Genomic DNA, 23,467 nt, shown 5'->3' on the forward strand with positions numbered 1-23,467 from the left:
CAATGAAAAAAAAAAAAAAAAAAAGAAAAGAAAAGAGTAACCCTCCTCAAAGAAATAAAATATTGCACTTTTATTGAGACACCTATGATCCTTGGGGGTAATGTTTCATGGATTTGGTTTTCGTTTGCTTGGAGCTCTCCCTGTCAAACATTGATATCTTTACGTTCCTAAATATGCCTAGACCTGAAATGAGGAATTATCTTAAATATAGCTATTTATGAAGTATCCTAGTCAATGTCTTTGAACAAGAATGGCCCACTGAAAGCTTTCTGTTATTTTTGATGCCTCATATTGGCAGATCCTGAAACAGGTGACTAAAAAGGTAAAATGAAAATCAAATTATTGGAGACTTAGTCTTGAGTTTATGCACAATGAGGACCCACTTGGCATTAACTTTTAGTCATATTTCCCATCAAGAAATTGCTCTCCAGAAACCTTAATAAATTAGATGGTTAAGTTTCTAAGAGATGATTGTGAATCTAAGACTGACCTACCAATGATGAGAACTGAACAAGCACTTGTTTAAAAAAAGGGAAGAGGTATTTACATAGTACAGGATAAAACTGAGAAGTAAATAGTCAAAAAAAAAAAAAAACAAGCCAGGTGTATTCCAAGGAAAGCCTAGGAAGGAAAAGGATTCAAAATGCAGGGATAGGGTTAAGGGTCTGCATCAGTTAGAAATTCTTTTTAGTGCAAATAGTAAAATATCCTATTAACAGTGACTCAAGCTATATGGACATTTAATATTTACCTAAAAATTAATTTAGAAGTAAGTGATCTCAGGTTTGGTTAGGCAGCTTAAGGATATCAACAAGATCTCAAACCCCTTGGATTTGAGTTGATCCAACCCCAGTCAGCTGTTTGGCTTCATGATTATCACTGCATGATGGCCACATGGCAGCTGAAACTTCAGACAGTGCATACATGATCAAGGTAGGAATATGGGAGAGAAAGTGGTATTCGTGAGCTCTTCCTTTCTACTTTCCCATCTTGTAAGGCATCTAAAGGTTTTCCAGAAGACCTCAGATAGCTCTCACTTAACTATCTTTAGCTAGAACTCTGTCACATGCTACCTCCAGTTGCAAAGAATGTTGGAAGGGTGAGCATATGGAAAGGTGAATGAGCTACCCTAACTGGCCCAGAGTAACCCTGATCTAGCCCGTGGTAGGGTACTTTTGTTCCTAGCTGTTGGGTAGCCAACCAGACCTGCAGGTGTCTGCCTGCAGGAACTTCTTAGAAGGGTCAAAGATAAAGGATGAAGGGTCCTTATTGATTTTGTAGACACAACCAGTTCTAGATCACAGGTTCAAAGAGGGTAATAAATTAGTAAAGTAGGAAAACACAAAATTGGTCAGACTCATTTCTGTTTTATTGTGAACGGGGTCAATTTTTGCTTTCTCAATATTAATCTTGAAAAACAATATCCTTTGAAATCTCAAAATCCTTTTCTATAATTTAAAAACAACCTTACTGTGTCCTGTCATATGGTACAATATTCAAGAGGGTAAAATAATGGTCCAGTGACTAAAAAAACCTTAGCGGATGAATCAGCCTTAGTGAATGTCACTAAAATGTAAACATGGCTTTTAAGTAGTAAATCAGGAGGCATGAAAGGCTCTTGACAGCTAAGACTCTCAGGAAAGTTCTAGAAAGAAATGAAGCACAATTTTATAAGTGTGTGATAGGAGTTACTCTTCTTTTTATTCATGCGTCATAGAAGGCAAAAGAAATTTCTAAAGGAATAATATCAGCCAGATATTACAAGAGCATAGAGGAATGTAAGGATAGCATGTTCAAAGGCAACATGAAGAGTAAGAGAAAATGTCCTGGATGCCAAGACTAGCTGTCTTCTTGTAGCTGCTGGCTCCTCCTTGGCAAACACACCACTGGCAAAGAACTAATTTGATCTGAACCCCTGTAAGTCCTTGAGACTCTCTTTTTATTGCAAAGCTTGCCAGCCTTTTTACCCAGTACATGTACTTCACTCTAAGAAGAAGAAACAAAGCTAAGTGACTGCTAAGCTCATGGACAATGTTTTTGGGTCTCTCCAGCAGCCAGCGAGTGGCTGACTAGGTAACATTATTTATTTTCCCCAAGCTGTTGTGATTTTGGGAATACAGGGTTTGGCTGCCATGTTATCCTAGATTTTCTGAGATGCATCCCTGCAAGAGATTCACTGGGAAATTAGATGTGTGAGAGATTTATTTAGGGAAATGCCTATGAAGGAAAATGGAGGGGGAGCAGGAGGAGGCTGGGAGATGTCAGACTACAATACAAGTCTAATCCCAGTGATGGAGAAAAAAAAGGAAAGAAGGAATGAGAAAAAGGAAAGAGAGAAGGAGGGAAGAAAGGAAAGAGGTAGGGCAAGAGGGAAAGTCTTAGACATCAGTGCAGTACCAAGAAAGTTTTGGTAAGGCTGATAGGAAATCTTCAAACCAAAGTCACTTGAAAGAGGAATTCCCCTGTCATCCCCCACGGAATGGGCCTGCCTTGGTGTCCTTGTCATGCAAAGTCACTGGCTGGCTGGATTTCAGAACATAGCAGCTGAGAGCATAGGCCAGTTATACTCTGCCATAGGAGGCTTGAGAGATGCATTTTCATTGCTGCCACATTTGCCACTGAAACCTTCTGGGAGTGATGGGTTGTGCTAGAAGAATTTGAAAATACTATCTTATCTTCCAGATGAAGAAATGCATTGATGAACGCCCTTCACTATTAGATTTATTTTTCTGTGTCCCAACTACTATATAAATTCCCCTATCAAGGAAATTTCAACGTTTTCTCCTTGCCTTTAGATATGTGATCTTATATCCCAGGTTTGCTGAGACAGTCCTTTTATAGATAGTTCCACTGGCCCATGAGTGTAATGTGTCTAAATGTATGGTTGGAAAAATATGGTTATTAGACCTAAATTTTAAGTCCAGATTTCCTTACCCTGGAGTTCAGAGATTTCCACAGTCTAGTCCTAACCACTTTTTCAAACCTTAATTACCATTGCACTTTACCCTGTATTTCAATTCATTTGAACTATTTGCTGTTTTCTAAATTACTCTTGCTTACCCACCACTATCTCTTTGTTCATACTGTTTGCTTCAACTAAGATTAATTAATCAACATGTATTTATTGACCCCTTCCCACAGGCCAAGTCCTGTGCTTAGAACTCTATGTTAGAGAACAAAACACACATTGTTTCTGTATTTTTAGAGTTTGAATTTAGTAGAAGAGCAACAGACAATACACAATCAATGGACAAGTGCATGCTTACAAATCGTATGACAGTGTCAAAAGTAAATGAAGAGATTCCCTGACAGAGAATTAGAGGAAGGTTTTATTCTAGATAGAGCTGTCAGGAAAGAAATGGCATTTCAGCTGGAACTTGAATGATAAAGGGAATGTTGTTACATAAGGTCTTAAGTGCTACAGGTACCAATTCCATCATCTTCAAGATATTGCCATGATCATCACAAAGTCTTTCTCAACTCATCATTGGACTCTCAACCATTTTTAGTCCTGTGCTATCTACATCTTGTATGTCACAGAAAGTGTTAAAGGTAATACTATATACTGCATGTGTTTGTTTCCCATCAGACCATAAGATTGTGAAATGTTAGATCCATGTGCGATGTATGTCTTTGTCCCCTATCAGACTATATGATTTTCTAAGGTGAGAGCTATGTCTGTATCCAGCATAATATTTATCTCTGTATCTGATACACGATACATGTATCCTAAGTATCTGATACATGATACTTAGGATAACAGTATGTGGGCACATCCAACAGATACCTTAGGATAACAGTATGTGGGCACATCCAACAGATACCTGTTGAATGAATAAACAGTATTCCACTCTCTGCAAGTTTGGCCTTTCTGACGTTTGTCTGAGTTATAGAAGGAGATGGAGGCTTTACATGATAGCTCAAAATTACTGTTCACATAATACAGAGTTCTGAACTTCAACCTAAAGCAAATCTATAGCAGATGAAAGTATTCTGATGCAGAAATTAGCTATAGATAATTTTGGGATATGATTTTATAAGTTTAGCATTTATTTGAAAATCCATTATTATGTACATAATTAAGTTTTAGGAAGAAAATCTGGCTGAATAGTAAATCAGTTACTGTTTTGAAACAGTTCTTCCGTAGTTAGTTACCACTGGCTTCTAGAATTTAACTGTTTTTTTTTATAGATCAAACTAGGATGTGGGTTGAAACACAATCTCATATCACAAATGGGTAGCCCCTTGACTTGTAGATCATCAGTAATAATACAGATACTGATTTTTATAGTTTGTATAATTATTTGTCATTTCTTTCCTTTAGTATCTGTATTCTCAGAAACAAAGAGTATGAACAAAGAGAAAGGACATGATATATTTTTGATAGGCTGCCATCTCAAATTTTCACTTCAGTGTTTATTTGGAGAAACACTTTTGTCTAAAATGGAACTTTTCTATTTTAGAATTGCACTTGCTCTCAGAATGAGAACTGTGTCTTCCAGGAGAGATTTCCATCTGACTCCAAGGCCTTGACCCTCACAGTGTTGTTGGTAATGGCCTCTGGTTAGAAACCCTCAGCCTACCAAGCATGCAGCATAGCCCCTGAATCTCCCCTTCTATCTGCAGAAATTTGGGATGTAGAATTCCTGCACATCAAGCCTCACTTACTCATAAAATGCCAGGAATTTTTCCAAATTGCTCTTCCAGAGGAGAGTTTGTTTTTTTAATTATTTCAGATAGAGATGTTTCAATGTCTACATAAATACATAGTATTATTTCTGACTGGGCTCTCTTAGTATTTCTCTTCCTCTAACACCTACCTAGCCATCCTCCAGGGACCACTTCAAGGTCTTTTTTGTCCATATAGCCTTCCTAAACTGTTCCAGCTTTCAGCAATCCCAACCACATCACTGACCTAATTTGTAATGACTCATCAGACAATGTGTTGGGTCCTCTAGTAATACTTTGTTAATTCCAAGTTATCCTTGCTGCTGCTGTTTCTCAGTGTGTGTTTCTATCTGAGCTCTCCAGTTAAGCTGTAATTTACTTAAACACTGTGCTTTATCGTATACTCTACTTCTTACAACTCTTGCTTCTTAAATTGGTTAATGTATGTTTGATGACTAATTGTAAACATAATAGCTACTTGACAAATGTTTTTAAGAAGGAGACAAATAAAGTCTTGTCCCTGGCAATCCTCTATACCAAGCATTGTTGTGGAAAGCTGCCTAGTTTGAGAGCATTATTTCAAAAACAGGAAAATTCACTTGTAAATTATTTTAGGGATTTGACTTTGACATTATGTTGAAGACATAAAAGAGCCTTAAAAACAGTTATTAGCAAATAGACAAAGAGGGAACAAATAAATGAATGTGTGAATGACATGCCTAAATGTCATAAAATGTGAAAATGATACAAAATGTTAAGCTAATCCTTTTTTCTTCTCTGATTAATCTCCATTGGGAACGGGGAATAGGGAAGAATTGGGGTATCTGTAATAGGCAAAGATTCCTGATTCTTGCCCTACTAAGGGGACATTAGGAGAAAGGATCATCCAATTGGAAAATAAACTGGCATTACTATCTAAATGACTGAGTCAAATGCAGATTTTATAGGCTAAATAGAATTTTCACAAGTCTATTGACTATTGCAAACTAATTGAACCCTGGCTCAAAGAACATTTTCTTGCTGTCTGTAGTAAGCATTCTGTAAACTGTTTGGGACCTGAACCAAATGCTGGACTTTCATTTCTCAAATTACAGCTTAGTAATCCCAACTCAGAAGTCCCTCCATACACAGTTTAATAAAATTAGAAGCATAAATTTAGAGCCAGAGCGTAACTGTGCTTCGTTCCCTCCAGAAGTAAAATGTGAAGTTTCTTCCCATTGGAAGTCTATTTATTTCTTAATCTCAGATGTTGTGACACTGTTTTCACCCAAATGTTAGAGAATAGAAAGAAGCCTTTTTAAAAATCTTAACTTTCATTATTCATCTAGGTTTTTCTCCAGGTCCATAAGAAATGCTAAGATTATGCCTTGTGTTTAAGAAGTAGAAAAGGAAAAAGGAGGAAAACCACCTAGGGAAGTGCTTCTCAAACTTTAAGGCACATAATAATCACCTGGGGACCTTGCAGATTCAGATTTTGAAGATCAGAGGTGGGACCTGCCATCCTGCATTTCTAACCAGCTTCCAGGGGATGCTGATGCTCCTGGCTCACAGACCACACTGCTTTGAGTAGCAAGCTTTATAGGCCATTGAGGACTTTTTTTTTTTTTTTTCATGGAGCACAGATTACTGCTCTACTCTAGGTTACAATTCCAAGGAAATAATGACTAAAGAAAATTACTGCTCTTTCAACACTTCTGAGTCATTTAGTAAGAATGGAAGGTTAACATTAGCAATTTAACATTTCGAATGTGCCTGGAGTATTTGTTGATCTACTAATTTGCATATCGTTCCTGCCAAATCTTTTTACTCTCTTGGCTCTAGGGAGTTTGAAAGTCTGGGATGGGATTTTTCTTCCTAGGTTTGTTTACAAATTGTGGAAAAGTAGTGAGCATTGGCCACCCATTGGCCACCCGGATCGGTGGCTCACGCCTGTTCCCAGCACTTTGGGAGGCCAAGGCGGGTGGATCATGAAGTCAAGAAATCGAGACCATCCTGTCCAACATGGTGAAAACCTGTCTCTGCTAAAAATACAAAAATTAGCTGGGTGTAGCGGCATGTGCCTGTAGTCCCAGCTACTCAGGAGGCTGAAGCAGGAGAATCACTTGAACCCGGGAAGTAGAGGTTGCAGTTAGCCAAGGTCACACCACTGCACTCCAGCCTAACGACAGAGCAAGACTCCATTTCAAAAAAAAAAAAAAAAAGTGAGCATCTTTGGAGTTAAGGAGAATTAAGACCCAAGGAGAAGAAAGAGAAAGACTATAAAGGCTTTTTTAAATGTTTTCCCTCCAGGTAAGATCTCCAAGGACCCTCCTTGACCCAGTAGTACCAAATAGAGCCATAGCGATGGCTAAAATTGAATATCCCACTAACCTGGTAAAAGTTGGGCAGGCTCACAGTCAGACTTAAATCATTTTAGAGAAGTACAATAATGTGGCATTTTGGTGATATGCAAAAAATACATACCTGCCCACACGAAATTTAAACATGAGCAATTAACAAGGATATTGTTATTCACATCCAATAGTACCAAATATTAAACGCATTTAATGAAGAGATTTTCCAAACAGGCTTTGTGTGAGCAACATGGCTGTTTATTCACCTGGGTGCAGGTGGGCTGAGGCCGAAAAGGACATCAGGGAAGGGTGGTGGGATAGGAGTTGGTTTTATAGGTTTGGGGTGGGCAGTGGAAAGTTACAGAGTAAGATCATTTACAGTGGTGGGGGTAGGGGCAAGAAGTATACATTACCATAAGTTCAGTTACAATGGCGGGTGGGGTAAGGCATAAGAATAGTTCAGATGGTAGGGTGGGGCGGAGGGATAGTCACGGAGCAGGAACAGTTAAGATGGCAGGGTGGGGTGAGTAGTATTCACATTATCATAATAACAGTTAAGATGGCAGAGTGGGGAGAGAAGTTTAATGTCCACGGGAAGCTCTGCTGGGTTATCAGGGATAATGGCAAACCCAGGCGGGGCGTGGTGGGGCGATCAGCCAAGGCAGGCAGGACTTCAGACTTTCTGGGTCCAGGCTTGCACATGGAGGCCTTACAGATATACCCTTGACATTTTATAAACTCTACAGCAAAGAAAAAAAAAAACTGCTAAAGAAAAAATAAGGATTTTTTTCCTGGCTTTACAAAATGAGCTATACTTTCATTTCTTCATGTTACTAATTACAGAAACTTTCAGCTGAAATGTATCACTCTTGGGCATCAGCTAGTTCTAAACATTTTAGCTCTGAGGAACCTCTGGTGACATCTGTTCTGTTGTTAGTTTTGTTTCCTGGCTAGACTGTAACTTCTAAGCTCGGGAATCATGTATTAAACTATTATTCCTTAGTCCTAACCTAGTAAAGAGCTAGGCATTTAGGAAATGCTCACTATAAATGTATTGACAAATGATTGTATATAATCAGCTCTTCATCACAATATTTTTCATCATCAAGAAATAGATTTAAGGGAGATATTTTCAAACAGTATGGATATATCATCCCCTTACCTTTATATATGTGTCTGGTTATGAATAGCACATAATATGATTAAGCTCAAGAAAAAAGGGAGGTTTCTTTCTAAGCCTGCATCCTAGCAGTAGAAATTTGAAAAAAAAAATAATAATACATATATATATATATATAATTAGTTGAGTTATGAAGAAAATTATGTGACTATACATTTTAATATTTCTAAAATATACCCACATATGCCAATGTATTGTAAGAAAATGTTCGCAGAAGAAAAACAATGTAAATTCTGAGAAGGTTTAGATAGATTCTAATGATTGGAAATAAGTATTACAAATAGTCCACATTTTAATGTGACTTCTAGAATTTTTCAAAAGTCATAGTATCCTCTCACACTGTTATGCTGCTTGCTTACAACATACACTTGGGTCACGTTTTCCTGTTAGGAAAGATCATACAAATGATCTGTGATCATATTTACCACATGGGGATCTTGGTGGCCATGATAAGGAATTTGGACATTTGGACTTTACTCTGATGACATGGGAAGCCACTAGAGAATTTTAGCTAGTGAAGTAACATGATCTTATTTATGCCTTTAAAAGGTTAATTTTTTAGTTAATTGAAGGGAGGCAAAGGTGGAAGTACGAAGACCAGTTAGGAAACTATTTGATTGTTCAGGAAAACGGTGCTGGGTGAGTGGACTGTAATAATAGCAAAGGAGATGGAGAGAAGTGAATAGACTGAGATGGAACTGAAAGAACTTGTTGATGCTTAAATGAGTTGGGAGGAGTTAGAGAAACTGAAGTGACACAGATGACTTAAAAGTTTTTGCCTTAAGTATCTGAGTAGATGGTGAAACAATTTTCAGAGATAGAGAAGAATTTAGAAAGAACAGGTTTTTTCTGACATTACTCAACGGTTCTGTGTTAGGATTGAGACACCTATTGGAGACCAAGTGAAGATGCCGAAGAGGCTGAGTAGAGTCTGAAGTTCAATGGAGAGGCTCCTCAGACTGAAGATAGAAATTTGGAACCATCAACATATAGATGATATTTAAAGCCATGAGACTTGATGAGATTCCCTTTGCAGGAAAAAAAAAAGTTGGAAAATTGGAGGGAAAATTGTGACAGGACAATATTTATGGGTCAGGCAGAGGAAGAGAAGCTAATAAAGGAGACCAAGAAAGAACAGTCAGTGACCTAGAAGGGACACCAAGTGGATCAGGCATCCTGGAAGCTAAACCAAAGAGCGTATTTTTAAAAGACAGTAATGTGCTGGGTCAAATGCATCTGAGAAGTTAAGTAATATAAAAAATGAGAAAGGACTATTGGATTTGACAAGAACAGGTTTAGTGGAATGGAAGAATTAGAAGTAAAACCAAAGTAGGTTCAGAAATTAGGAAGTAGAGACAGCCATTCAGACACGAGCTTAAAATTTCCAGGAATAGAAAGGAAATTTCAGGGAGCACAACCCCTAAGAAGCCAAAAATAGAGTATACTTTCCATGTAAGTTTTTAATTCTTTTTTGGTGGTGTTCTTTAGAAAGAGAAATGTCTTGTTGGGATTATTGTTTGAAATGGTGTTGGTGGCCCAACCATTTCTGACTTCTATAGATCCCCTTTTTGTACATGCTCATTTCCTTAAAAAAAAAAAAAAAAGACTAGATTTTCTAATTTAGGGGTAATAGCAAACCAAACTCATTTGTAATCCTGATGATCACACACTATTTTGGTTGCTCTTCAGTGGCACCAGCTGCTGCTAGAAAGTTCATTTTATACATACACACACACACACACACACACACACACACACACACACAGAGCATTTGCTGCAGATCATAAACTTGAATTATAAACTCGAATTATGTACTTGAAGCCCTGGGTCTTCCTTGCCTCATCTACCCAAAGGTATCTCTGTCAACTTTCTTAATTTACATCCACCAGAAAGTAGAGGAGCAAGGCGGAAATTGTGTGGCAGTTCTGTCCCTCCCCATTTCCCCCCGACTCCTGGCCTTAGCACAATAAATACTGTGTTCAGAACTTGGCTAACTGCTTCTTTTCCCACATTCGATCAGGGAATACTTAAAGCCATACAGTGTCTCTCTTCGCCAAAAAGCCTATGGGGCAGGGTACCCCTTCAGGCTGAAACAAAGACACACTGTGCAAGGCATCTATGCCCAGTGGAGCAGCCATGTATGGATTATCAATAAGGCTTTTGACTTTTTTCTTTATGTCATATTGTCATAACAGTAACTAGAATTCAAACATGGAAACAAAATTTATATTCTAGACTTTAAGGCTTTGCCTGCTCTATAGCCATGAAAAAACATATATATATATATATACACACACACACACACACATATATATATATGTATATATATACATATATATATAGCTACTTTTCAGTTTAACCATATTCCTGCCAGAAAAAAACCATTTTTTTCATACCAGGTATAATTTTCCACTTTAAATAATGTTGTGTGATTTGATTACAGTTTTGACTCTCATTTAACTGTCGATTTTTTAAATTCTAACTAAAGTTAGATTTAAAATTCAGTACCCATAAAGAATAATTCTCAATAGAGCCAAGAACTACAGGAGGCATAACAAAAAAGGGCAAAGTTCAGAAAACTAAGCATCAGATAGGTACCTTACTGCCCAAGGACATGTCTAGATAGACTGTCACCTTATCCACCTTCATTCACTTTCTAGTAGAGCTTCTACTTTCTACTGAAAAATAGTTTCTGGAACCACTTCCATGTTGGCCAAAAGATAATGTCAACAGTTCCTTTCCAATATTGGCCTTTAGAAAGTGAATCTAAAATGTTTGAATCAAGTGTATGAGGGGAGCTGCATCACACTTTTGTTTTACTACATACAAATGTGACAAATAAATCAGTAAAATGTATGCATGTTTCTGCTAAGACTGCTTGTTATTAATTTAAAAAGAGTTTGTTAGAATAAAGGTCAGATAGTCAACATATTACAGATATTTATTGAGAGTCTGCTGAGAGTTGGAAGAGATAAAATGAGGTTGCTACTTTCAACAGATTTACAATCTAATTGAGGGAGCAACTACATAAACATATGCAAAGCAAACAATGCAAGATACAGCATAAGACATAATTAACTATCTGATGAGTGACATATATAATAAATACCATTAATTCACAGGCAATCATTATGAGAAGCACCTACCTTACTACATGCTAGGCATTCTGCTTGGTACTTCACATATATTATTTCATCTTTTGAAATATTATTTCTACTTTATAGATGGGAATTGCCTCTGATCTTCTCCCCATTCTGGAGAAAGCAAGGAGAATGGTATAAGGTAGACAAAGACGTAGTATCAGGAATGTGCCAGGTGGTAAGCAGACACATTGGTCTGGGGCAAAGGATCCATTTAGGGGAATAGAGAGAAATGAACCCTGGGTCTGTTCACCACCATATACCAGTGCCTGGTAAAGTACCTTGCACATAATAGGTGCTCAATAATGTGTCTTGAAAAAACAAATGCCCTCTGGTCTGTACCTGTAACTCAGACCAAGTACCATAGAATAAAAGTAATTAGTGAATTAAAGCCACATATCACATAGGCTCAGGACCCATCCCCAAGACCTCCCAATTCCCGACTATGACAATAAAGGATTGAAGTGGGAAAGATACATCATTAGGGGAAAAACAATAGCAATTCCAGCTCACTGGGGCCTATTTCATGGAATCTGACATGATGAGCAATTTGTAAGCTCATCCCAGGCTGCAAGAACCTGCAACTTCTGGTCTCTTGCACCTCTACCACCTCAAATCCTTCTCTTCTTCCTTCACTCTCTCTCTTCCTGCCACATACACCTCCTTTGTACTTCTCACACCCATTTCAGACCTATATACTTGCTTCATTTTGCCTGGAGTGTTCTTCCACAAAACATCTGTGCAGCTCATTACCATGCTTTCCGATCTATAAGAGCCACCCTCCCCACATCTTTCCTGCTGTGTTTAATACAAACATTCATTAAAACATTATAATACACGTTTGTTTGCTTGTGTGTCTGTCCCCATACACACTGGAACCAGGAAGGGAATTCCATCTGTTCTTTTCACCATTGAATCCCCAAGTCTAGGAAGGCAGAATTTCATCTGCTCTTTTCACCATTGAATCCCCAGCAATTAGGACAGTGCCTGGCACGTTGTAAGTACTCACATACAGCAACTCTAACTCAGGATAACTTTTTTTAGCTCTCAAATATCTGCTTCCAAGAGAACAAAATTTATTCAAGAAATGTTGGACGGAAATTGAAGCGTGAGTTTGGAAACGAGAGGAAGAGTGGCAGGAGCCCAGACCAACCTGTTTATGAAAGATGCCTTTGCCCATAGATGGAAAAATACACCTTAAAATCTCTACCAAAGTATATGCTTTCTTAGGACACCTCTGACATGCTGAATGCTACTTGGTCTGAACAAGAAGATCTATGAATTTGCCAAAACAACTAATTCCTAGGACTTAAGCACCGCTACTACCAGTATCAGCCTAGTAAACAGGTACCAAGCAATGAGTACCATATGTCAGTATCAAAAGACAAACATGCTGCTGCATGCAAAACCAGACAAAGGATTCATGCCCATGACAGGGAGTGGAAGAAATTAATCTTATTTTTACTATTTTTCCCATATCAAACACTAGCAAGGGACTAGATATCATAAACCTAGTTAAAATATGTTGACTTTGCCTCAAATTTGAGTATTCATGGTTCTAGAAGAAGACTTGTTATAGGATCTGATGATGTACTTTAGAATATTCTTTTGTGCAAATTGAGACTTTGGAAACCACGAAATATATGGTAAATTCAAAGTAATAATATAAGTAAAATCATAATCCCTCACAACATTTTTTGAAAGTAAAATATTTAGTAATTTTACAAATATGTATTGAGTACTCTCTATATTTAAGGAACTATGCTAATGCTGTGATGGATCAAAAGGAGAATGAACCATGATCCTTACCTTCAGACTTCAAGCTTATTATTCATTGTACAGTTAGATAACTAACATATCAGATATAGAATATTAAGTGCCACTGTCCAGATATTAAAAATGAAATCAGTGTTGTAGAAGCACAAAGAATGCAGAGATTGATTCCAACTGGGAGAAAGAAAAAGTGCTTCATAAAGAAGACACTCAGATTGACCTTGAAAGGTGGATGGTTTTGCACAGGATTAGAAGGTTGGAAGTCTTTATTTGTAGGACTTGCCAATTTTTGTCGTTTAAATATTCCCACTGTGGCTGATTTCAAGTTGATAACGTGATGCAACTGAACATAGAATTGGGAACAGAAGGTGGCTCCAGCACACTACCTATGAGTCACCATCTGAGCTCCAGACTTAATTAAATCATCCTTATTCTTGTTTTGAATGAGTGAATTCACAGGTCTTAAAAGCATCTACGGTAACATTGTAAGGGAAGAGATAGACACTTCTGTCATTCTCCCTTACATCTCCTTCTAACGTTCTAATAGTCTCTTTGAATATCCTTTCAATCTCAGTCATATACTCCTGGCTGGCCTACCTAGGATTAATTTTGGCCCAGTGCCAAACTATGATTCTGTTTATTCCTTTTAGCATTGCTGATTAATCTGTGCCCCTGTTATCACATGGCATTAGAAGACTCTCTTAGTGATTATGGCCTGGTGTTGACACCTCTGCTGTTCTCTGTAATGAAAAGTAGCTTTTGGGGTGGCTAGCTGGGCAAGATGTTTCACCGCTCTTTTAATAGCAGGAAGGAAAAGTTGGAGGAATTACTGGGAAGCTTTGCAGAAGGAAGACACAGGCCAGCTGAGAGCCAGCATTCATATTAACTGCTCCTCTCAGTACTCTTTGTATAAACACCACCACCAATGTATTCCCTGGACGTCCTGACTGCACCTTTAACTGGCCTTATCATGCTAGGAGATACATTTGAAAAGCCAGACTCTAGTATCTGTCTGTAATTGGAAGCAGACATCTCAGCATATGCATTAGCTTATGTCAGGAGGATGTTTATGAAAAACTCACCAAGCAGAGCACTGCTAAGCAGGAAATAAATATGTGAAGCTTGAAGTTATTAGGAAACCTCCACATTCGTCCCTCTAAGCCACAGATGTGACCTGTGAGAAAAGAAAGTCTTTATCATTGCACATTGATTCTTGTTACCTTGAAGCCCTGCTACTCTCAAAATACATTTATAGCAAAATGTGGCTGATGATTTATTTAAACATGTGCTTTTTTTTAATGACACTGGTTTCTCTTTCAAATTTGTTATCTATTATTTTTCCGTAAAGCATTAAAAAGTGTTTGAAACAACCAGCACCATTTCACAGTTCCTGTTTTATTTGTTTAAATTCTCTAGCTCATGTAATATGCCGTATGATTTACTGTTCAAGTCTAAAAGAAATACACTCACTCATGGAGATGTGAGGAGGTAATACTGTCTATTGGAAAGGCTCAGAGATTTCCTGTTTAGGTTACCCAGGCTTCTTTGGAGCTGCCAAGAGTCATAACATGTATGAGATAATACGCTTTGGTTCAGGAGAAACTATGGATGGGAATTCAATTAATTCACTGAGCCACAAAAGAAAGGAAATTCCAGCTTAGAACTGTCACTGCACTCAGACCTGGTGGACTTGGTATGCCGAGGGGTAGCCATGACCAAAAAGAGGATTGCAGCCTGATGACCCGCTTAGCAGTATCCAACCACAAAGCAAAAGGAGGGGACCTGGCTGCTAACCTGGTTCTTTGAGAATTGATCCCTGAAGGGTATTACTGCCCAAAGCCTCAGCAACCTGGCTTCATCAATATAAATTTGCAGAATGCTTGTGACATTGAGATAAATCAAATCAGTATGTACTTTAGCAAGTACCTCCTCGTGAGTACCAACTGTGGCACATAGTGAGGAGCCCTGGAGGCCGAGCCCTGGAGGCAGAGCCCTGCAGAGAATATGGTGACTCTGACCAGAGCGACAAAGTATAGCAAAAAGTTTCCTAAACATATTTTGTGTCCTGTCATAAGAGTCACCTGGCAGGGAGGGGCGTGGAAGGGCAAGGTAAGCATACACATTCCCAGGACCTTTCCAAAATGGAAAGTGACCAGGGACCTACAGGTTCAGACTCTGTCACTCTGGGCCAGAGCCCTAGACTTGATATGTTTAATGAATGCCTCAGAGATCTTGATGATCAGGCAAGTTTGGGAAACAGTAGGGTGGGATGGGGTCAGAATCTGGCTCCAGGTAACATTTGGGCTCTACCATGTGATTGTTTGGTACCCTTGAACAAGTTACTTAACTTCTCTGAGCCTCAGATCCCTCATTTGCAAAACACAACCCATTTCAGGGGGTTGTTCTGAAGGTAAAATGAGAAAATACATAAAATGTACTTAGCCTCTCCAGAAGCAGCAAGATGGTGTACAGCATGGCGTCAGTGTGGTCAAACAATGAGCTTGAACTTGATCCTTATTGCAAGGGCAGATTGGAGGGAGATAAGGACTCTAAACTGAATACTCTTTGGAGATAGTAATCATAGTTTGACAGAAAGGAAGCACAGAAAGACAAAGGTGGGTCTGGAAAGAGCTTTACAGGTTGAGATCCGGGCAGAGAAAATTTCTGGAATATGGTCAAGGATAAATAGACTTCAGTAAGAGAATTGACTATTTTTATTTGATTCCCTTTTAGCCCAAAATCCAAAGTTTAAAGGATTTGTAGTTCATTTTTGCTTGCCTTATTTATTTAGCAAACTTTATTATTCTACTAGGTACCATACCATGTGCTTATTATAGAGGTTACAAAGAAAAAGCTGCAATACCCTCCCAAGGAAATTATTGGGTACCACTGGTCACAGGCAAATATGTGATTTTAACAAGGGCTGCTGGGTGGAGGGCAACTAGAGCTGCCTGAGGGAGAAAGCTCTCAGAGGAAGTCTTTAAATTAAAATTCCATAACCATTACAACATCACCATGATCATTATCATTATCATAACCACAGCTAACAGTAATAACAATTGCTAACATTATCCAATGCTTACTTCATGCCAGATGCTGTGTGAGGCCCTTTATATGCATTACCTTTTGTAACTGTATAGAATTGTTGCTGTATATGGTATTATGTTTACTTGTGTTTGCACTGCCTATTCAGGGGTGGTTCTAAATGCCATTGCCACACAACTGGTGAATTGTGATTATTGCCAGAGCACTGATTCTCCTACTCTTGCTCGCTTAATAACACACTAGAGAACTGGGATTGGCATCATTTAGTCTCAGGCTGAACCATTGACATAAGTAGATTTCCATCCCCTACTCTACTGATACCACTTTGCCAAACACCCTTAGAGAACAGAACCCACTGCCTATATACAGCCTGCACAGGGATGGCCTGAATAGTCTTGCTGGGTTTATCACAACATCCCATTTTCACATCAGCAAAACCCTAAGTGTACAAAGAACTTGAAACATTGTCAGGTTCTCCATATGAAAACGCAGGCCCCTGCTTTCAAGGTGGTGGCTAGCAATAATAACAGTGACAAAAACAGTAACGATAAAGCACGTATAACATTTACTAATCGCAAATTGTTTTGTAAACTAAATGATTTGAATGTACTAACTGATTTAAACCTTTAGATAGATAGATGATAGATAGATAAGTAGATAGATCATAGATAGATAGATAGATACTTTACTGTCTCCATTTTTTTAAGCTTTTTATATATATATATACTTCAGGTTCTGGGATACATGTGCAGAACGTGCAGATTTGTTACATAGGTACACATGTGCCATGGTGGTTTGCTGCACCCATCAGCCCATCATCTACATTAGATTTATCTAATTCTATCCCTCCCCTAGCACCTCACCCTCTAATAGGCCCCAGTGTGTGATGTTCCCCTCCCTGTGTACATGTGTTCTCACTGTTCAACTCCTACTTATGAGTGAGAACATACGATGTTTGGTTTTCTGTTCCTATGTTAGATTGCTGGGAATGATGGTTTCCAGCTACATCTGTGTCCCTGGAAAGGACATGAACATGAACTCATACTTCTTTATGGCTGCATAGTATCCCACAGTGTACATGTGCCACATTTTCTTTATCCAGTCTATCATTGATGGGCATTTGGGTTGGTTCCAAGTCTTTGCTATTATGAATAGTGCTGCAATAAACATATGTGTGTGTGTGTCTTTATAATAGTATGATTGATAATTCTTTGGGTATATACCCACTAATGGGATTGATGAGTCAACTGGTATTTCTGGCTCTAGATCCTTGAGGAGTCGCCACACTGTCTTCCACAATGGTGGAACTAATCTACACTCCCACCAACAGTGTAAAAGTATTCCTATTTCTCCACAACCTCACTAGCATCTGTTGTTTCCTGAGTTTTTAATGATCACCATTCTAACTGGCATGAGATGGTATCTCAATGTCGTTTTGTATTGTAGTTTGTATTTCTCTAATGACCAGTGATGAGCATTTTTCATATATTTGTTGGCTGCATAAATGTCTTCTTTTGAGAAGTGTCTGTCCATATCCTTTGCCCACTTTTTGATTAGATTGTTTAAATTTAATTTCCTTGTAGATTGTTGATATTATCCCTTTGTCAGATGGATAGATTGCAAAGATTTTCTCCCATTCTGTAGGTTGCCTGTTCACTCTGATGAAAGGTTCTTTTGATGTGCAGAAGCTCTTTAGTTTAATTAGATCCCATTTGTCAATTCTGTCTTTTGTTGCCATTGCTTTTGGTGTTTCAGTCATGGAGTTCTTGCCTATGTCTATGTCCTGAATGCTATTGTCTAGGTTTACTTCTAGGGCTTTTATGGTTTTAGGTCTTATGTGTAAGACTTTAATCTGTCTTGGGTTAATTATTATATAAGGTGTAAGGAAGGGGTCCTGTTTCAGTTTTCTGCGTATGGCTAGCCAGTTTTCCAAACACTATTAAGTAGGGAATCCTTTCCCTATTGCTTGTTTTCGTCAGGTTAGTCAAAGATCAGATGGTAGTAGAAGTGTGGTGTTATTTCTGAGGCCTGTGTTCTGTTCCATTGGCCTATATATCTGTTGTTGTACCAGTACCATGCTGTTTTGGTTACTGTAGCCTTGTAGAATAGTTTGAAGTCAGCTGATGTGATGCCTCCTGCTTTGTTCTTTTTTCCCCGGATTCAAATGGAAATGCAGAGATCACCCGCCTTCTGTGTTGATCTCGCTGGGAGCTACAGACTGGAACTTTTCCTATTTGGCCATCTTGCCAGCTCCTTACTATCCCCTTTTTAAAGACAGATTAGCCAAGGCCCAGCTGTGTGCTTCTGTTGGGAAGTTGAGTACAAGGTTGGGTGTAAGTAGGGAAAGTTCAACTGCAGTCAGTTCTAGTCTTGGTAAGGCCACTATAAGGCACTCCATGTCAAAGCACAGCAAATTAGTAGTTCCCCAGTATTTTCAGAATGAAAATTAAGTTCTTTGTCAAGGTTCTCCCTGATGTGCTCCTGCTTCTTCCCTAATTCAACACATCCCCAGCTCCATCCATGCACTCCCAACAGATCACAGCTCTTTACATGCCCAGGCTGTGTCTTCTGCACCTTTGTACCTTCTGCACCTTTGTTTCCTTGACCCCAACTGCCCTTTCTTTTCCTCTACATTACCCTTTATCCTCAATTTAGCACCTATCTCAAGGAGTCACCTTCCCCAGGAAGTTTGTTAATAGGTATTCCATTGTTCCTCCAGTGTTTGACCGCTTCTTCTTTATAAATCCCTGCCCAGAAAAATGTGGGCTCACTGACGCCAGGGGCTGCAGCTAGTTTATTTTATAACCCAGCATTTAAAAGTGCCTATTTGTTGATTTATTGGGAAGAGTTAATAAATGAAATCTTTGCAGATCATAACCAAGACCACAGTTCATGATGGTTTCATTATTTTTTGTTACTATTGGATATGATTCTCTGCTTACTGTCTTTCCTAACTGCTCAGCGCCTCTAGATGTTAGGTGCATGGCTCTGACACTAATTGAAATTGATGACTGAGAATGACACTTCCATTTGTTAAGCCAGCATAGTTTTGTTCGTTGTGATTTACTTTTTAACCAGCACCCTCTCAGCACTAGCACGAATCTGTGGTCTTTCCATGAGGGTACCATTTGTTCCTTTTATGTCTTGATTCATTACATATTGTCAGGAGTGTTAGCTAAGACTTTCTGCTTTGTGAAAATGTCACCAAATGCACAATAAAGGCGAAGTTACCAGATGTCTGTTCACTAGAAAAATTAAATGCTGGTTTGTGAAGATTCAAGGCTGGTCAGGGATCCCCAAGTGTTTCCAGGCCTGAGCTTTGGCTCTGCATTCTCCTTAGGGTCTCATAACTGACCTCCACATTCCAGTTCTGCCATCGTGGAAAAATTTGTCAACTTTACTGCTGATGTTAGGCCTGGAAACTGTCATCCATTAGTTTTCTCAGATTCAAGTTGAAAATTGAGACAAACTTCCTATGTAATTTTGACCAAAATAGCACGTATGTTTATGTGCTATCCCATGATTAACATATTTTTAAAACCACTTTATGGAGGCATGGTTGGCATACAAAAATCTGTGAATATTTAATGTGTACAGCTTCATGAATTTGGAGATAAGTATACATCCATGAAAGTATTACTGCATGTATGCCATAAGCCTATCACCTATGGAAGCTTACTTTCACTCTCTGTTATTATTTTGATTAACTTAATTTTCTTCTTCCTTTGAGCTATCAAAACTTTCTCAAGTAATACATAGTTGTCATTTATATAAACTTATTGAAACTTGATCAAAAGTTTTATTTTAATGTTCCACTTACAGAAAGAAGTAATGAAACCTTTAAAGTGTTCTCTGATTTGTAGCAAGGATCTATGATGGTGGTGGGAATTGTTCTAGATCACATTCCAGTTTAGTTTTGTATGTTTCGGGGAGGCAGGGGTTACAGGCAAAGACATAATCAGTACATGGAAAGTATACATTGGTTTGGACTGAAAAAGCAGTATGTCTTCAAGTGGGGACTTGCAGGTCATAGTTTGGTTAAGAGATTCTTTAATCTGCAGTTGGTTAAAGGAACAAAACTTTGCACAAAAGCTTAGAGTTAACATAAAGAATTTTTTTAATTAAGATAAGGATGCTATGTCAGAGTCAGCCACAAAATGACTTGTTTAGCAAGCTTTATGGCCTACAGGTATGACTTAACCCTTGCCTTGCATAGCCTAAGGTCTAGTTTATAATTGGTGTCTTATTACCCAAAGAGTCTATTTGGTCAATATTATGACCTCTATTTTAACATTAATGCTGGTCAATTGTGCCTAAACTCCAAAGGGGAGGCATATCCGACTTCCCTTCCCACTGTGGCCAGGAACCCAGGTTTGCAGGTTTCTCTGGGGTCTCCTTGGCCAAGGAAGGGTTCATTCAGTTGGTTGAGGGAACTTAGGATTTTATTTTTAGTTTACACAGGACCACATCAGATTGTTTTGACAGGGATGACTAATGGTTTTCTTCTCTTTCTGTTTCAGCCACAGCAGCTATCCTTAGCAGGGTATCCCAGAGTCTGCTAAGTGTTAATCCAGACCTGAACACAAGTAAGAATTTCCGTCCTTTTTCTTCTTTCAACGATATTTTCCATGTTTTAGTGTAATTAAGCTACTACCTTTTCTCTATCTTATTTGAGTTATTAGTAACTGGAATAGTGACTGAATTGAAATTTTATAGGCAAACAAAACATTTTTTAAGGATTTGGTTTTTAACTTCTGATACAGTTTGCATGTATGTCCCTTCCAAATCTCATGTATTCCCCAGTGTTGGAGGTAGAGCCTGGGAGGAGATATTTGGGTTATGTGAGCAGATTCCTCATGAATGGTTTAGCACCGTCCTCTTTGGGCTGTCCTCACCACAGTGAGTGAGTTCTCATGAGATCTGGCTGTTTAAAAGTGTGTGGCACCTCCCCTTTCAATCTCTTGCTCCCACTCTCGCCCTGTGAGACACCTGTTCCCCCTTCACCATGATTGTAGGCTTCCTGAGGCCTTCACCAGAAGCAGATGCTAATACAGCCTGCAGAACTGTGAGCCGCTTAAATCACTTTTCTTTATACCCAGCCTCAGGTATGTTTTATAGCAGTGAAAACAAACTAATACAAGTTCCCTGCAAGGCTGCTTTTTTCTATTTTTGCTTATGCTTGGAGGCTAAGTAAGGCCAAATTAATGAAGGAGGAAAAAAGAGGAAATGATACATCATGGATCAACAATTATTTATTGAATTTAGGAAACTGCCTCTTTTTAAAATTATTATCATTATTATCCTGAAGTATTTATCTAATGATTACACTGGTAGAAAGTTAAACTCGTCTCTCCAACCAAATTGCCTTAAGCTTCAAAATTATGCCTTCCTGTAAGGTGTCTCTTCCCCTTAAAGTGACTTTACACTTTCCCCCCTAGTCTTTTGACAACCCTCTGAACCACAAGACCAAGCCCCAAAATCAACTCTGTGAGGAAGCTTCTCCAAATTCTCTAGGTCTGAACAATTTTCTGCCTTCTCTGCTTCCGTTGAACTTTGTCCTTTACTACATGACAGCATTTACCTCCCGGCATTTTAGTGTGTGTGTTAGCCCTGCATATACAACTCACCAGATTGTGTGGGCTTCATGAATGAATTAATTCTATTGAACTTTAAGGCAAAGCCTAAATTTTATGTTTCTTCTAAATCCCTTACATATCCTTTAAAAAATTAAACAAGTAGTAGGTACTTGTTTAATTATATTTTGGAGATGGTTATTTTTCATCAGTAGAAGTATATGCTAGAGTCCATATTATGCAATAAGGGAAGGGAAGACAGTGTACCTAATTCAGTTAAGATATTGCTATTCTTGTTGGTAATTCTGGTGTCATGAAATCATAATTTGAATTTTATGACTAAATTGCAGAATAAATTTCTAATGTGAGATTTAAACATTATTTCCTTGGAGATGACCAAAAAGAAGGGTTGGTACTGTTTTTAACAACTGTCATTCAGTTGTCAGTTGTGCCAGACCACAATCCTTTATAGCCCTCCTGTTTAAGAAGCATCTGACATGTTAAGCTGCTCTCTAATTAACACAAGGGTTGTAAAAGAAGTGGCTGTTTGGTTGTGTTTGGATTATCTCATTCCAAAGCCTTCCTTCATTCAACAGATGAGTAATCTGTTTTATATTCTGTAAGGAAATGAGAAGGAAACAGTTAAAAATGTGTTACCAATGGTACATGCTTCACATTGAAACCATCCTCCAGACACAAACATAATACTTTGCCCTCCACTGTCCCCTAAAGCGGCAATAGGATTTCTCTGAGTCACTTCCTTTATTAGGTCACAGGGTCTAAAGAAGCGTAAACATTGTGCCTTGTTGAGATAGAACCTCTAGGTATGGAGGATGTGTTGAACAACTTCCTCCCAGTCATTTGGCACATGTTGATTTCCTGTATTCGTGATAAGTAAGATGACTAGCTAATTATCATTCATATGTGGTAAATCACATAGACACTGACTTCCCCTATCCTTCCAGCTGTTTCTTATCAAAAGTCACGTACTCTCTGTCCCAGGAATGATTGGCTAAAGTAACCTGTATCAACAGATGTGTCTGTAACAGTGGACACCTATCACAGCACACATGCTTGAATATATCACAACCATCACATCCAGATGTCACAGACCCAAGTGCTCATATAACCTCACTCTGTCACTGTGTACATTGTTACCATTTCACAAATATTTCCAAGGTTATTTCCTTTTTAAAAAAAAAAAGAAAGAAAGAGAGAGAGAAATAAATAAATAAATAAATAAATAATAAAGAATGAAGGAGAGGAAGAAAGAGGAAGAGGAAGAGGGAGAGAGAACAGAAGTGTTGCTTTATTGCCCAGGCTAGAATGCAGTCTAAAAATGGGTATTGAAAACCTCTTTTATACCAATAATTGTGCTTAATAATGGAGACAGGAAAAAATGAGGGAAGAAAATAACAAACAAGTAGCCAACCAACATTTCATTTAAGCCTGTAAGTAGGTGTGACGAGGTACTAATAAAAGTGTATATTTTGTGTATTTAAAGTGGAGAGTTCTATAAATGTTTATTAAGTTTACTTGTTCCGGATCTGAGTTCAAGTCCTGGATATTGTTGTTAATTTTCTGTCTCATTGATCTGTCTAATATTGATGTTGAAGTGTCCCACTATTATTGTGTGGGAGTCTAAGTCTCTTTATAAGTCTTATGTATCTGGCTGTTCCTGTATTGGGTGCGTATATATTTAGGATCGTTAGCTCTTCTTGTTGCATTGATCCTTTTACCATTATGTAATGTCCT

General features: G+C 38.3%; 1 protein-coding gene across 2 annotated transcripts in view; it reads left to right on the forward strand.

The window, feature by feature from the left end:
* The window catches only part of GHR (growth hormone receptor), a 296,522-nt gene that overhangs the window by 170,920 nt on the left and 102,135 nt on the right, over positions 1–23,467 (forward strand). The window contains exons 1-2 of one of the 2 annotated variants that reach the window (XM_017533142.2): positions 13,240–13,322; positions 20,660–20,725. In XM_017533142.2, the coding sequence (XP_017388631.1) occupies positions 13,250–13,322; positions 20,660–20,725 (139 nt within the window). In that variant the 5' untranslated portion in view covers positions 13,240–13,249. Of the gene's footprint in view, positions 1–13,239; positions 13,323–20,659; positions 20,726–23,467 lie in introns of those variants that run through there. The other variant, XM_017533143.2, reaches the window with a different exon arrangement.

The sequence above is a fragment of the Cebus imitator genome, unplaced genomic scaffold, assembly GCF_001604975.1.
Source record: "Cebus imitator isolate Cc_AM_T3 unplaced genomic scaffold, Cebus_imitator-1.0 Scaffold80, whole genome shotgun sequence".
NCBI lineage: Eukaryota > Metazoa > Chordata > Mammalia > Primates > Cebidae > Cebus > Cebus imitator.